This window comes from Lissotriton helveticus, chromosome 3_1 (genome assembly GCF_964261635.1).
Source record: "Lissotriton helveticus chromosome 3_1, aLisHel1.1, whole genome shotgun sequence".
NCBI lineage: Eukaryota > Metazoa > Chordata > Amphibia > Caudata > Salamandridae > Lissotriton > Lissotriton helveticus.
In genome coordinates, this window is record NC_136061.1 from 131,040,640 (window position 1) to 131,055,011 (window position 14,372).

The 14,372-nt window shown below is 47.2% G+C and overlaps 1 protein-coding gene across 1 annotated transcript in view; it reads left to right on the forward strand.

Annotated features, from left to right (window-relative positions):
* The window catches only part of CUX1 (cut like homeobox 1), a 1,380,044-nt gene that overhangs the window by 1,315,419 nt on the left and 50,253 nt on the right, over positions 1 to 14,372 (forward strand). Inside the window, exon 19 of the mRNA XM_078679378.1 lies at positions 12,730 to 12,813. Within this exon, the coding sequence (XP_078535504.1) occupies positions 12,730 to 12,813 (84 nt within the window). The remainder of the gene's footprint in view (positions 1 to 12,729; positions 12,814 to 14,372) is intronic.

Genomic DNA, 14,372 nt, shown 5'->3' on the forward strand with positions numbered 1-14,372 from the left:
CCTCTTTGCCCTTTAACAGGGACACCACTATCTGGGTGTCATCGGCGTAAGAAGTAAGTTCAGAGCCAAATGCTCGGATTACTGGGGCTAGTGAGGTAACGTATATATTGAACAAAGTGGGGCTCAGGGACGAACCCTGAGGCACCCCACACGGTAAAACGAAAGATTTAGAATCGTATTCACAGAGTGCCACACTCTAAACTCTGTTGGTAAGGAAAGCTTTTAAGATGTTAAGTGCTTTCCCTTGTACCCCACATGCCTTCAAACGTTCCAGCAATATCACATGGTGGACCGTATCGAAGGTCGCAGAGAGGTCCCAAAGGACCAACGCTGCTCTGCCACCAGCATCGGTTACTGCTCTGATTTCCTCAGTAGCTTTAATTAGCGCTGATTCAGTGCTATGGCTGGCTCTCAAGCCGTGTTGTGATGGATCTAACGCCTGGGCGGCCATTAAGAACGCACTAAGTTGGACATTCATCACCTTTTCTATGATTTTAGCTGGGAGGGGGAGTCTCGCTATGGGGCGGTAGTTGTTTGGGTCCATAATATCCAGATTTGGTCTTTTTAATTGAGGCAAAATTGATGCTCGTTTCCAGCAAGACGGGAAGTCTCCGGTCAAAAACATGTTGTTGAACAAGGCTGCCAATGAAGTGGCTATCGGGGTAGGAGCCAGCTTAATCACAGCTGCCGGGCATGGATCTAAAGGAGAGCCTGATTTTGTCGCTTGAAGCAATCCCTTCATCTCCTCAACATTCACTGGAGTGAAACACTCCAGGTTTGCCCCCAGGAGATATTCGGTGGTGTTTTCCACTCTGGTCCGCGGACGGTTCAACAGGTCCAGACCAGAAAAAGCCTTGAACATGATCTCTACCTTATCCGAAAAAAAATTTGCTAACTCCTCACACAGCTCAAGGCTAGGGGGCATAGCTGCAGATTTGGGGGAAGCCAGACAGGAAACCGTTTTAAACAGTTCCTTTGCCGAATTTTTAGCTAAGTTGATGCGGTTGGTGAAGAAACCTGGTCCCAATCAATAGTTAGCACTTATTATATGTAATAAGGCAACTCAGTGTAATCCCATGGGACAGGTAGGCCTCACAGTCCTGTAAAACCTAATTTAGGAGCTTTCACTACGAGGACATGTAAAACTTTAAGGTTCATGTCCAACTTTTAAAATTTCTATGCACCCTGCCCTATGGGCTAGATAGGACACACCTAATGGGTGACTATATGCAAAAAAGGGCAGTTTAATGCTTGGCAAGGGGTATATATTGCAAACTCAATTGGGCAGTTTAATACTGCATTCAGGCTGCAATGACAGGCCTGGGACAAGTTTTAAGGTGATACTGTAGTGGGTGGCACAATAAGTGCTGCAGGCCTACTAGAAGCATTTATATGAAGGCCCTGGGTGTATGGTTTATCACTGTACAAGGGGTGTAAACCAATTAAACCATGTTTAAGGGAGTGAGCACAAGCACTTTAGCACTGGTCAGTAGAGTTAAGATGCACAGTCATAAGGTTAACCAAATAAATTTCAGCAAAACATGGAGGTAAGTAGGCACAAAACATGGGGGAAGACCACCCTAGGGCGAACACGGCCAGAGTAACCTGAGCAGGCTTTCCTCCTTACCTCACACCTTGCACAGCTCTTAATTCTGGGGAAGGATTCCCAAGGTAGTGATCTTCATTTTGCACCCCCTAGCTTCCGTGTGCCATGAGCAGCCTAGCGAGCAAGACCAAAGGAAGGGGCGATAAGAGTAATTTCACTCTATATCTGCTGTTATGGTGTATGTGTGACTGCCTAAAATTATTTCCTTGTTTTCTCTAAACTGCACTAAAATTACTAAAGGCCAAGCCCCTCCATCCCCAAAAATTCAGTCTAAAAAGGCAGAAATACTCTTTTACCTTGAGTGTGTGAAGACTGGGTAACCTGTTTTCTGTGGGTTCAATTGTGTTTGGGAGTGTGTTTCACACTGCTTTTAGGACGTAAGAGAAGGATTTTTAAATACGTAAAAACGAAAGCATTATTTGGTGGCTTTACATTTGGTCTTACCTGCTGGATTAAACAGGAACTGCAAAGTGTATATTGGGCCTGTCTGCATACAAGGAGATTGTGAACTGAACAGCAGCTCCTCCATCCAGGTCCCTATGCAGGCATTCCTCCTCCCCTCACATAGCCCTTTAAGTTTGTCAGATTCTCTAAGGATAAGGTTTTTATTGGTTGTTGCACCTAAGTTTAGAATGCCACGCAGGGCTAGGGTTTCTATTGGATTAAGGAGGTGGGTTGTGAATGGTTGCTAGGGTTTTGGGTTCTCATTGGCTCCCAGAGCTAATGTTTATATTGGGCTTAGGGTTTGAGATCTGTTTAGTTGATAGGACTAAGGGTATGATTGGCATCACACGGATAGGGTTAATATATTACTTAGGGCTCTGGTTCTGATAGCTTGATAGGGCTAGGGTTCGGATTGGCATCACAGGGCTAGGGTTTTATTGTGCTTAGTGTTTGTGCTTAGTATTTCTTTTGTGCTTAGTCGATAGGGATAGGGCTGAAAGTGGTCTCTAGGGCTCCCATTATGAATTCTAGGTCTATTTAACCCTAGAACTCAGGGTTACCCGCTAAAGGTTAGGGGTGTTGCCCGTTTGAGCCTGGAAAGGGTCTAGGGCCAGAAACTCTGTATCTCCACCATAAGAACTTTGGATTAGCAACCACTTACTTCCAAAATCTTTATTCACTATTACGTTCTAAAGTGTCCACCTATACTAACTGTATATCTCTCATATACAAACACTGAGTAACTTTAACTAATAATAAATCTCCCCATCAACTATCTAACTTTTCCGAAACAAAATAACCACATCACCAACACCATACAACCTATCACTAGCAAATCAAGTAATCAATTAGCTTAACGAAAATAACTTTCAAACATAATGACACTTGCCAGAAGAAAACTAAAATACAAGTGAAAGTGAACGTATGGTCACAAGGTTCCCTAATCTTTCCTTCCCACCACAGCTCCCCATACACTACACAGCCAGACAACATTAGTTACATCATCATGACTCGCCACAAATGTCCCCACGCATACATATCTCAATATCTTCATTTCTCTTACCAAACAACCTCCCTTCCAGCTCCAGTAAAACAGCAAGCACATTACACCCCAAACCAACTACATTAAAATACCCTATGCTCCTCCTCCTCCACCTTACTAGAGGACATGAAGAAGAAAAACACAACAACTAAAATGCATATATTTAACGCAAGATCTATTAACAAAAACCACTTTAACATTTTTGATCTACTCAGAAACAACACCAGACCTCACCTTCATTACAGAAATATGGTTCAGCGAAGAATCTGCTACTACATGCCACAGAGCCATCATTCCTAATTTTCATATCATTAAATAAAAATCATATTGGTAAAATTGAAGGAGGCCTGGCTGTCATCCATAGAAAAATAACATTAAATAACAATTATCGAAAACGTCACCATGAGCGGCTGTGAATCCTTTATAATATGTCATCCCACTCCAACGGCTACTTATTACTTCCGCTTAATACATAGACCACCACACAGCAGTACCAGCTTTAAAGATATCCTACTTTATACAGTAACCAACACACATCTGGACCACCCAGACCTATACATTCTAGGAGACCTCAACATACAGAATCTATCCACAACCACAGGCATCACAACCAACCGTTGAAGCCTTCAACGTACAACAAAACGTTTCTGGCCCACTCGCTGCGCAGGACACACACTGGATGTCATATTTGCATGCTTAAGACAAGCCACAGTTACAGATAACTCCCCCATAAGCTTGAGCGACCACAAGATCATCACTCTCATGATCTACACACCTATCAGTAACAAGACTTGAAGACCACAAAAACCACCACCAACAACAAACTCTCATACAGTCAATGGAAAAAACTAGACATCTAGCAACTCAACACCAGGATGTGCCCTAATGGCTAGGGTAATCGACCTGGAATCTGAGGAATCATGCTCAAGTCTCGGCAATGATGCTCAACATCCTGTAATCCTGGGCAAATCACTTAATCTCCCTGTGCCTAACAAAAATGAATGTGTCCGTTTTTAATACAACTGGTGCACATGTAAAGCCCTCTGATACCGGATACCTTTGGGTCGAGGAAGCGCTATAGAACCCCCCTCCCAAAAATAGAAAAAAGAGCACAGCATGGGTTAATGACGAGTCAAAAGAATGAAAACACAACTCTGCGTATTACAAGGCAAATGGATAAAATCAGGAGATTAAACAGACAAAAGCACGCTATGCCATTAAAACAGATCCTACAACAGATCCATCATAAACATGAAAAAACACAAATGCTTTCTCTGTTATTAATATTATTATTATTATTATTGCAGTGGTTGTGTTTAATGGCCGTAATTAAAGATGCTGCAGATCTCCAAAAGAAAGGCGCTCCACAAATCAAGACTTCACTCTCCTAACGTTCTGCTGCTCCATTAGACGTGTTCCATGTCACTTTTATACATACCATGAGCCGTTGCATTTTCATTTTCTTCTCAGTAGAGAAGAGGCCCCTTGGGCAAGGGCCTTTGCTCCCCCCCACTATTTGGCAACGTTTAGTCTTTCTGCCCCCCAGGGTGGGTGGGCGGGGGACAAAGCCCACTAGACGCCAGGGATTTTATTTTTTCCGCAATTTTACTTAGGGTGGGGACTGCCCAAAAGGGGCATGCAATGCCCCCATGCCCCGCCAAAATTACAGCCTTTCTGCCCCCACTCCTGAGGGTCAGTTGGAGTCAGTAGCCCCCAATCTGCCACCCTGGGGGGCAAAAAGACCATTAGACGCCAGGGTTTTATTTTGGACAATTGAAATTAGGGTGGGGGCTGCCCAAAACGGGCATGCCAATGCCCCTCCCAAAAAATTACAGCCTTTCTGGCCCCCCGGGTGGAAAAAAAACCACTAGATGCCATGGATTTATTTTGGGCAATTGGAATTAGGGTGGGGACTGCCCAAAACGGGCATGCCAATGCCCGACCCCCCAAAATAAATTGCCTTTCTGCAATCAGCCCCCCCCCCCCCCAGGGGGGGGCAGAAAGGCCACTAGACGCCAGAGAGGTTTTTGGGCAATTTTATTTACAGCCTTTCGTCCAGTTTGGACTGCCCAGAATGGGCATACCAATGCCCCAACCCCCCAAAAAATAGCCACAGTCTTTCTGCCCCCCTTGGGGCCATATCGGGGCAAACTACCCCCCTGTCCCCCATGGCGGCAGAAAGCCCACTAGGCACAGACTTTTTTTTGCAATCTGCCTACCTGTGGATTTTGGGCCCTAGGTAAACCTGTACATTTTTGAAAACTAGACACCATGGGGAATCCAGGATGGGTTGACTTGGGGTGAAAATGGCACCTCACTTGTGTGGGTGGGTCAAGTACCCGCAAAAGGCAAAGGCCCAAAACCTATTGAGGCGACATCAAAATTACCTATCACAAAACAACCTGGTTTTGCAAGGGGGTCCCGTGAGTTTTTGGCCCCGGGCTCGACAGCCATCTAGGGAAACCTACCAAACCCACACATTTCTGAAAACTAGAAACCCGGGGTAGTCCAGCAGGGTATGGCATGCTTCCCCCAACGTTTTCCTACCCAGAATTCCCTGCAAACCTCAAATTTTGATGAAAAAATCACTTTTTTCTCAAATTTCCTACCACCCAGCGTTCCCCCAGGTCTCCCGATAAAAATGGTACCTCACTCGCATGGGTGGGCCAAGTACCCGCAACAGGCAAGGGCCCAAAATGTATTGAGGACACATCAAAATGACCTATCACAAAACAACCTGGTTTTGCAAGGGGGGTTTCCTGGGTTTCCACCACAGAATGTGAGGAAAATGTGTGGTTTTTTTTACAAATGTTTAGGTTTGCAAGGGATTCTGGGTAATGAAATGAAATGAAAATAAAATTTATAAAGCGCTACAGTTGCCCTGAGGCGTCCAGGCGCTGTAACTACACAGAGGTACCTTCAGAGGAACAGGAAGTGTGTGGTGGCTAAAATAAAAAAGTTTTAAGCTGTTTCCGGAAGCTAATTAAGTTGGAATTACATCTCAACTGCAAAGGGAGGGTGTTCCACAATTTTGACACATTATACGAGAACGAACGTCCGCCTGCTCTGGCTCTAAAGATTCTAGGAATCTTGGCCTGTGATGCAGTCGAAGATCGAAGCACCTTGTTGGGCAGGTAAGGGGAAATCAGGGAGCGGTCGATTTCTGGGCCCGTTTCCCAGAGGGTCTGATGAGCAATGCACAGAGCTTTGAACTTCACTCTATCCCTGACGGGCAACCAGTGTAGAGTTCTTAGGCCATTTTTTGTTGAAGTTCTTCGTGGGATTCCCAGTAGCGCACGGGCAGCACAATTTTGAGTGCGCTGGAGTTTTTTCAAGGTATAGTCTGGTGCCCCGAGATAGAGGGCATTGTTAAAATCCAGACGGGATTCGATAAGGCCCTGTATGATTATTTGTCTGGCCTCAAATGGGAGAAGGGGGAGAATTTTTTTAATCACCCTAAGGAGACCAATGCATGTGGCCGACACCTTGGTGGCCTGTGTATTGAAGCTCAACGACTTATCTAACCATACCCCCAGACTTTTGATGTTATCTCTGGGGGCAGGAGCCGCCCCCATGCTCGCGGGCCATAGCAGCTCCATAGCAGAGGAGGCTGCCGGGCCCAGGAGCATGAGCTCGGTCTTATCGTCGTTGAGCTTCAGGCATGAGCTCATCATCCAACTCCTTACTTCCTCCAGGCATGCTGCTAGGTTGGGCGGTGATTGGAGGCCACTCTTCTGCGCAAGGGAGACCACCAGCTGGGTGTCGTCCGCATAGGAGATGATGTTAATCCCATGCGGACGAACAATCCCTGCCAGCGGCCTCATATATGCGTTGAAGAGCATGGGGCTCAAGGATGACCCCTGCGGGACTCCACACCCCAGAGGCCTGCCAGATGACACAGATGTGCCGTCAAAGACCTGGAAGGTTCTGTCCGATAGAAAAGACTCGAACCAGACCAGGGCATCTCCGGACACTCCTAAGTCGGCGAGACGGTTCATCAGAATTTTATGATGTACCGTGTCAAACGCGGCGCTCAGATCGAGGAGGATCACTGCCACTGATCCCCCCCGATCCAAGATCCGTCTCGCTTCCTCAGTCACAGCCAATAGAGCGGTCTCTGTCCCATGTTTTGGGCGAAAGCCCTTCTGTGAAGCATCAAGGAGGTGGTTTTCCTCGAGGAACTTCGTCAGAATGGTATTGACGTACTTCTCCAGGATCTTTGATGCCCATGGGAGCAGAGAGATCGGGCGGTAGTTGCTAGGATTAGCTGGGTCGAGGGACGTTTTTTTTAACAGGGCCCGTACCATTGCATGCTTCCATGTCGCAGGTACCATCCCACTCGAGATGGAAGAGTTCAATAATTCCAGAAGAGCAGGGAAAATGGTTTTACTAGCCAACCCCAGCGAGCCCGGGGAAGCAGGGTCACACGGTGAGCCGGATTTTATTTTTTGCACCAGAGACTCCAATATTTCCAAGTTCAGCAATGGAAAGGACTCCAGCTTGTTGTGAGAGGGAGTTACCGTATCCAGTGCCGAATCCGAGCCTTGTGGGGGTAAATCAATGGCTGGATCAGGAAAGGAGAGATAGATTTTATTAACCTTCTGAAAAAAGAAATCAACCAACTCGTCGCATTTAGAGGGGGAACTACCATTATCTGCGGCGGGCAGGGGGGGTTTTATCAGGGAGCTTACTATGCGATATATTTCTTTCGGCTTAATCTTGGCCGTTGTTATTTTATCATTATAATAGGCTGCTTGTGAGGTTTTACTTTAGTAAATACCACTTCACGATGGTCATCACGGCTAGTTTTTTGACATCCATTTTATATCGACACTACTAAGTCGGTTGTGATTTGGAATGATCAATAAACATCCCACATGACGTAAATTCCACCATAAAGGGTGGTCTGATGGGATTTATCTAGCCAGTGTGCTACAACACCTTATGTGCATGCATGCATCCACGGTTACACCTCGGCTAGTACAGCTACACACTTTTCCAGACCTGGTCTGCTCTGTTGTGTTTTCTGTGAGGTTTTTATTGCCAATTTATAGTTCCTAATCGCTTCCCTGTAGATGGCTTTATCAGAAAGATTAAAAGTCATACGCCATTTCCTCTCTTGTCTCTTACAGGAGCGCTTTTGGTCCCTAAGATCTTCCGTGTACCACGGTGCTGATTTACTCTGCCTCTTTGACCCAGATAGGTGTAAAGGGAGAACCAGGTCAAGAGAGGCAGTGATCCACTCATTGTATTTATTATCGTTTGCCGTCAGGTCATGGGAAAGTATTGGTCTAGTGGTGCTAAGAGCCTTCGTCCAATTGTCTATGGAAATTTTGGACCAGTTTCGGGTTTTCCGAGGTGTAAAGAAGGAAGGAGGGGGTTTGCTGGTGGTCCAGGTGAAGGCTATCAGAAAATGATCCGACCATGGAAGGCTACTAATAGTGCCCACTTTAAGTTGGTCACTATTACTAAAGATCGGATCTAAAAGATGACCTTTTTCATGCGTGGAGGAGGGAACTAGTTGCTCAAGTTGGATGGCAGATAGACTTGACATCATCTCTAGTGCCGTGGGGTCCAACAGATTGTCAAAATGGATATTAAAATCTCCCAGTACAGTGAAATTAGAGGGAGAGACAATCAATTGGGATGCCACCGATAAAAGGGAGGTGTTAAATTGTCCGATAGCTCCAGGGGGACGATAGATAAGAATGCCAGTAAAGCTGATATTAGGGGTAAACTCGATCGCAAAGGAAAAGCTTTCGCAGTCTTCAAGCTCCTCCGTCAAGCTGCGGCAGACATAACTCTCCTTATAAATGATCGCAAGACCGCCGCCTCTGCCCAGCGGACGATCAGCCCGTGCTATCTGGTATCCCGGAATAATGGCCTGTGCCAAATCCGGCTGAGAATCTTGATTTAACCAAGTCTCAGTCAGAAAGATCACATCCGGTGTATATTCATCTAAGAGCAAGGACATTTCTAAGCAGTGTTTCACTAGAGACCTGCAATTAAGCAGAAGCATGGAGTAATCCTTTACCTCAGATCTGGCAATAGTAGTGGTAATTAGCTCTGATTTACAGCGCGTACAGCAGCGAGGGATCTCCAGGGGATGTCTAGGAAGGCCACATTTGGATGAGACCGGTGGGCGCAGCTGATGCAAGCGGTTTGAACTGTATACACGCCTCATTCCCTCGGAACGACCAGGGGACGTGACCCCTGGGCCCGGCCAGGCGCGGACGGGCTTGCCTTAGGCGCGCCTTTGGCGCGCATTCGTCGCGCCCGCTGCGCTCGTCCGCTGCGCGTTCGGTGGAAACACATGATTTGTAGTGTAGAAGGCAAGGGGGCGTGGCCTCGTTAAGGGGGCGTGGCCTCGGCGCTCGCCAAGTGGCGTCAGGGGTGAAGTTTGCTCGGTCTCCTCCCGCAGCAGCGTTAAATCGACTGCGCGGGGAACCGGGATCAGCTGGTGAGTGAGTTTTAAAATACAGAGTACAAGTACAAAAACAACAATTTCAGTGATATTTTAAAAGACCATCTGGTCGCGCTCCCGGCTTCCGCCTCAGGAGGTTTCAATGTATAGGACCGGCACTTGCAATCAGCGCCTATATATGCGCGATGAAGGGGGCGTGGCCTCGTTAAGGGGGCGTGGCCTCGGCACTCGCCAAGTGGCGTCAGGGGGTGAAGTTTGCTCGGTCTCCTCCCGCAGCAGCGTTAAATCGACTGCGCGGGGAACCGGGATCAGCTGGTGAGTGAGTTTTAAAATACAGAGTGCAAGTACAAAAACAACAATTTCAGTGATATTTTAAAAGACCATCTGGTCGCGCTCCCGGCTTCCGCCTCAGGAGGTTTTAATGTATAGGACCGGCGCTTGCAATCAGCGCCTATATATGCGCGATGAAGGGGGCGTGGCCTTGTTAAGGGGGCGTGTCCTCGGCGCTCGCCAAGTGGCGTCAGGGGGTGAAGTTTGTTCGGTCTCCTCCCGCAGCAGCGTTAAATCGACTGCGCGGGGAACCGGGATCAGCTGGTGAGTGAGTTTTAAAATACAGAGTACAAGTACAAAAACAACAATTTCAGTGATATTTTAAAAGACCATCTGGTCGCGCTCCCGGCTTCCGCCTCAGGAGGTTTCAATGTATAGGACCGGCGCTTGCAATCAGCGCCTATATATGCGCGATGAAGGGGGCGTGGCCTCGGCGCTCGCCAAGTGGCGTCAGGGGGTGAAGTTTGCTCGGTCTCCTCCCGCAGCAGCGTTAAATCGACTGCGCGGGGAACCGGGATCAGCTGGTGAGTGAGTTTTAAAATACAGAGTACAAGTACAAAAACAACAATTTCAGTGATATTTTAAAAGACCATCTGGTCGCGCTCCCGGCTTCCGCCTCAGGAGGTTTCAATGTAATAGAACCTGGTGAGAGCCAGCCAAGTCACCCCATCCTGGATTCCCCTGGGTGTCTAGTTTTAAAAAATGTATAGGTTTGCTAGGTTTCCGTAGGTGCCGGCTAAGCTAGGGTTCAAAATCTACAGCTAGGCACTTTGCAAAAAAAGGGTCAGTTTTCACTGTAAAAATAAAATGTGTCGATGTTGCGTTTTGAGCCGTTTCCTGTAGCGGGCAATAGGCCTACCCATACAAGTGAGGTACCATTTTTATCAGGAGACTTAGGGTAACACAGCATTGTAGAGCAACTGTTATTACCTATTGACTTTCAATGCATTTCTGCCTTCCAAATGAAAGACAATGTGTAAAAGAGAAGTCATTTTGAAAAATGACCTATAATTCTCATGCTAGTATGGGTACTCACAATTTCGGAAATATGCAAATATCTACTGTTTCTAAACTCTATATTTTGTTCCAATTTCAGAAATACATAGGTGTCTTTCATACCGATTTTTCCATGTATATATTTTCCCAAATTAATTGCTATGTACATAATAAAAAAATTGCAAGACGCTGCTCAGTTATTGGCTCCGGGTACTTAGGGTTCTTGGTGAACCTGCAAGTCCTATGTATCCCAAAACCAGAACGGTCCAGCGAATGTATCGGTATATTGCTTTTAAACAGCTGTCATAAATAGAAGAAGTTACAGGTGAAAACGTTGACACAAATTGCTGTTTTTTTCAATTAATTTTTTGTTTTTCCTACATTCAACTGTTATTTTCAATAAAGAAACCTTGAAGGATATACACAAATAACCCCTTGCTGAATTCAGAATACTGTCTACTTTTCTAAAATGTATAGCTTTCCAGGATCTATTATTGCTTTCATACCCATTTCTACCATTAACTGGAAGGAGGTTGAAATGACAAACAAGAGCAAAAATAGGCTATGTCCCAGAAAAATGCCAAAACTGTGTAAAAACTGTTGGTTTTCTGACAAAAGTCTGATTGTCCCAGAAAGCTGGGAAGATGGTGATTTAAGCATGACAACCCCTTTGTTGATACAATTTGCAGGGAAAAAACCAAACGCTTTCATCTGTAACCCTTTTTTCCCATTTTTCCACAAAAAAACGAAATTTAGCTGTATTTTGAATAATATCTGTGTCCCCTCCAGGGAAATCCACAAACCTTGGGTACCTTTAGAATCATGGGGATTCTAAAGTTACCCAGGGCTTGTGGATTTCCTTGGAAGAATAGGACGCAAATTTGGCGTGGATCCCTTATGTGGTCAAAAAGTTAGAGGGGCCTAAGCGCAAACTACCCCAAATAGCCAAAAAAAAGACTTAGCACAGCGGTGGGAGCAGCGAAGAGGTTAACAGTGCGGATGGGAAGCTGAGGTTAGAATAGACTGAGGTGAAGGCACCTGGATCTGAATGCTGCAGTCTGAGTAGCTAATCAGGCAGTAATTCTCTACCAGAACGTGCTTGAGCCTTGGACCTTGGCTGATGGATGCTGAAAGGATTATTGCAAGAAGAGGCCAGTTAGGCTGATGGAAAGAGTCCCTGATTCTCCTAAGGACTGAGGGTAGCAGCTGTTTCACTGGCCAATGGATAGTCTTGGTTTTGCCCAATGGCAAGGGACACATCTAGAAAGCAATGTTTCTGTACCTCCATAAGATCATGGCTGTTTTCAGGGCTTTACACCAAGGGAACTGACTTAGTTGACCAGTTTATTATGATTTGAGGTCTAGAGCGTTTATTGATGTAATGTGTGGAAGATCGTAAGTGTGAGAGTGGACTATTGCCAACCTAAGTGCCATCTATAAGCGCCAAGACGCCTTCGGGCAATCGCGCGCTTTATACATTTCTAATCTAATCCTTATTGATGAAAAACACATTGAGTAACAGCAAATGGTAAATGGCAGAGCGTGTGTATGCAATAGCAAAAAAAGGGTTTATGAAAAACAAATAAATGAATGTATAACTTTTACCTTGCAGTGTATGTTAAGAGTTTAAGCTGAAGATGTTCTTTTCCAAGGCAAGGCTAGTCTTGAAATAAATGATTCATCCACTTGGACCAGTGTCATCTGAAAAATCCTTCCTGCTCTGTGCAGTGTTAAAAATATATTTCTTGGTCATTAGAATTGTAAGCATTAAACAGTGCGTGGGATCCTGGAGCTATCTCCCAAGTAACGGGAAGTAATAAAGCGTTGTGATTGATATTTTGAGTTTCTTTGTTGACTCGGTCATTCTTTCTTCATGTCTGGTTTTAGGGCGGAAGCAGCGACGACACCGAGCTGCGGTACTCCTCACAGTACGAGGAGCGCCTCGACCCCTTCACATCTTTCAGTAGAAAGGTAAGGCTGGCTTCGGGGTACCTTGTTTGGGATGCTCTTCCACTTGTACCCTCTGGCGCACAGACCTGACCCTTGAGGGTCCTTTTAGGTGATCTGCGTTTGTCAGTCTCGAGGGCCTTCATTAGAGGTCAGTCCAGAAATTCGGTGGTAGTGCTGAGTGCAAGCATGCATGGGGGCCATGGTGCACGTGTCCAGTGTGATGGTGCACGCAGAGTGCGCTGAGGCCATGGTGCACGGGTCCAGTGTGATGATGGAGTGCAAGCACGCATGGAGGCCATGGTGCACGTGTCCAGTGTGATGGTGCACGCAGAGTGCGCTGAGTGCAAGCATGCATGGAGGCCGTGGTGCACGGGTCCAGTGTGATGATGGAGTGCAAGCATGCATGGAGGCCATGGTGCACGTGTCCAGTGTGATGGTGTCATGCAGAGCGTGCTGAGTGCAAGCATGCATGGAGGCCATGGTGCACGTGTCCAGTGTGATGGTGTCATGCAGAGCGTGCTGAGTGCAAGCATGCATGGAGGCCATGGTGCAGGTGTCCAGTGTGATGGTGCAGCGTGCACTGAGTGAAAGCATGCATGGAGGCCATGGTGCACGTGTCCAGTGTGATGGTGCACCCAGCGTGCGATGAGTGCAAGCATGCATGGGGGCCATGGTGCACGTGTCCAGTGTGATGATGGAGTGCAAGCACGCATGGAGGCCACGGTGCACATGTCCAGTGTGATGATGGAGTGCAAGCACGCATGGAGGCCACGGTGCACGTGTCCAGTGTGATGATGGAGTGCAAGCACGCATGGAGGCCGTGGTGCACGTGTCCAGTGTGATGATGGAGTGCAAGCACGCATGGAGGCCACGGTGCACGTGTCCAGTGTGATGATGGAGTGAAAGCACGCATGGAGGCCACGGTGCACATGTCCAGTGTGATGATGGAGTGAAAGCACGCATGGAGGCCACGGTGCACATGTCCAGTGTGATGATGGAGTGCAAGCACGCATGGAGGCCACGGTGCACGTGTCCAGTGTGATGGTGCACCCAGCGTGCGATGAGTGCAAGCATGCATGGGGGCCATGGTGCACGTGTCCAGTGTGATGATGGAGTGCAAGCACGCATGGAGGCCACGGTGCACATGTCCAGTGTGATGATGGAGTGCAAGCACGCATGGAGGCCACGGTGCACGTGTCCAGTGTGATGATGGAGTGCAAGCACGCATGGAGGCCACGTTGCACATGTCCAGTGTGATGATGGAGTGAAAGCACGCATGGAGGCCACGGTGCACATGTCCAGTGTGATGATGGAGTGAAAGCACGCATGGAGGCCACGGTGCACATGTCCAGTGTGATGATGGAGTGCAAGCACGCATGGAGGCCACGGTGCACGTGTCCAGTGTGATGGTGCACGCAGAGTGTGCTGAGTGAAAGCGTGCATGGAGGCCACGGTGCACATGTCCAGTGTGATGATGGAGTGCAAGCACGCATGGGGGCCATGGTGCACGTGTTCAGTGTGATGATGGAGTGCAAGCACGCATGGAGGCCACGGTGCACGTGTCCAGTGTGATGATGGAG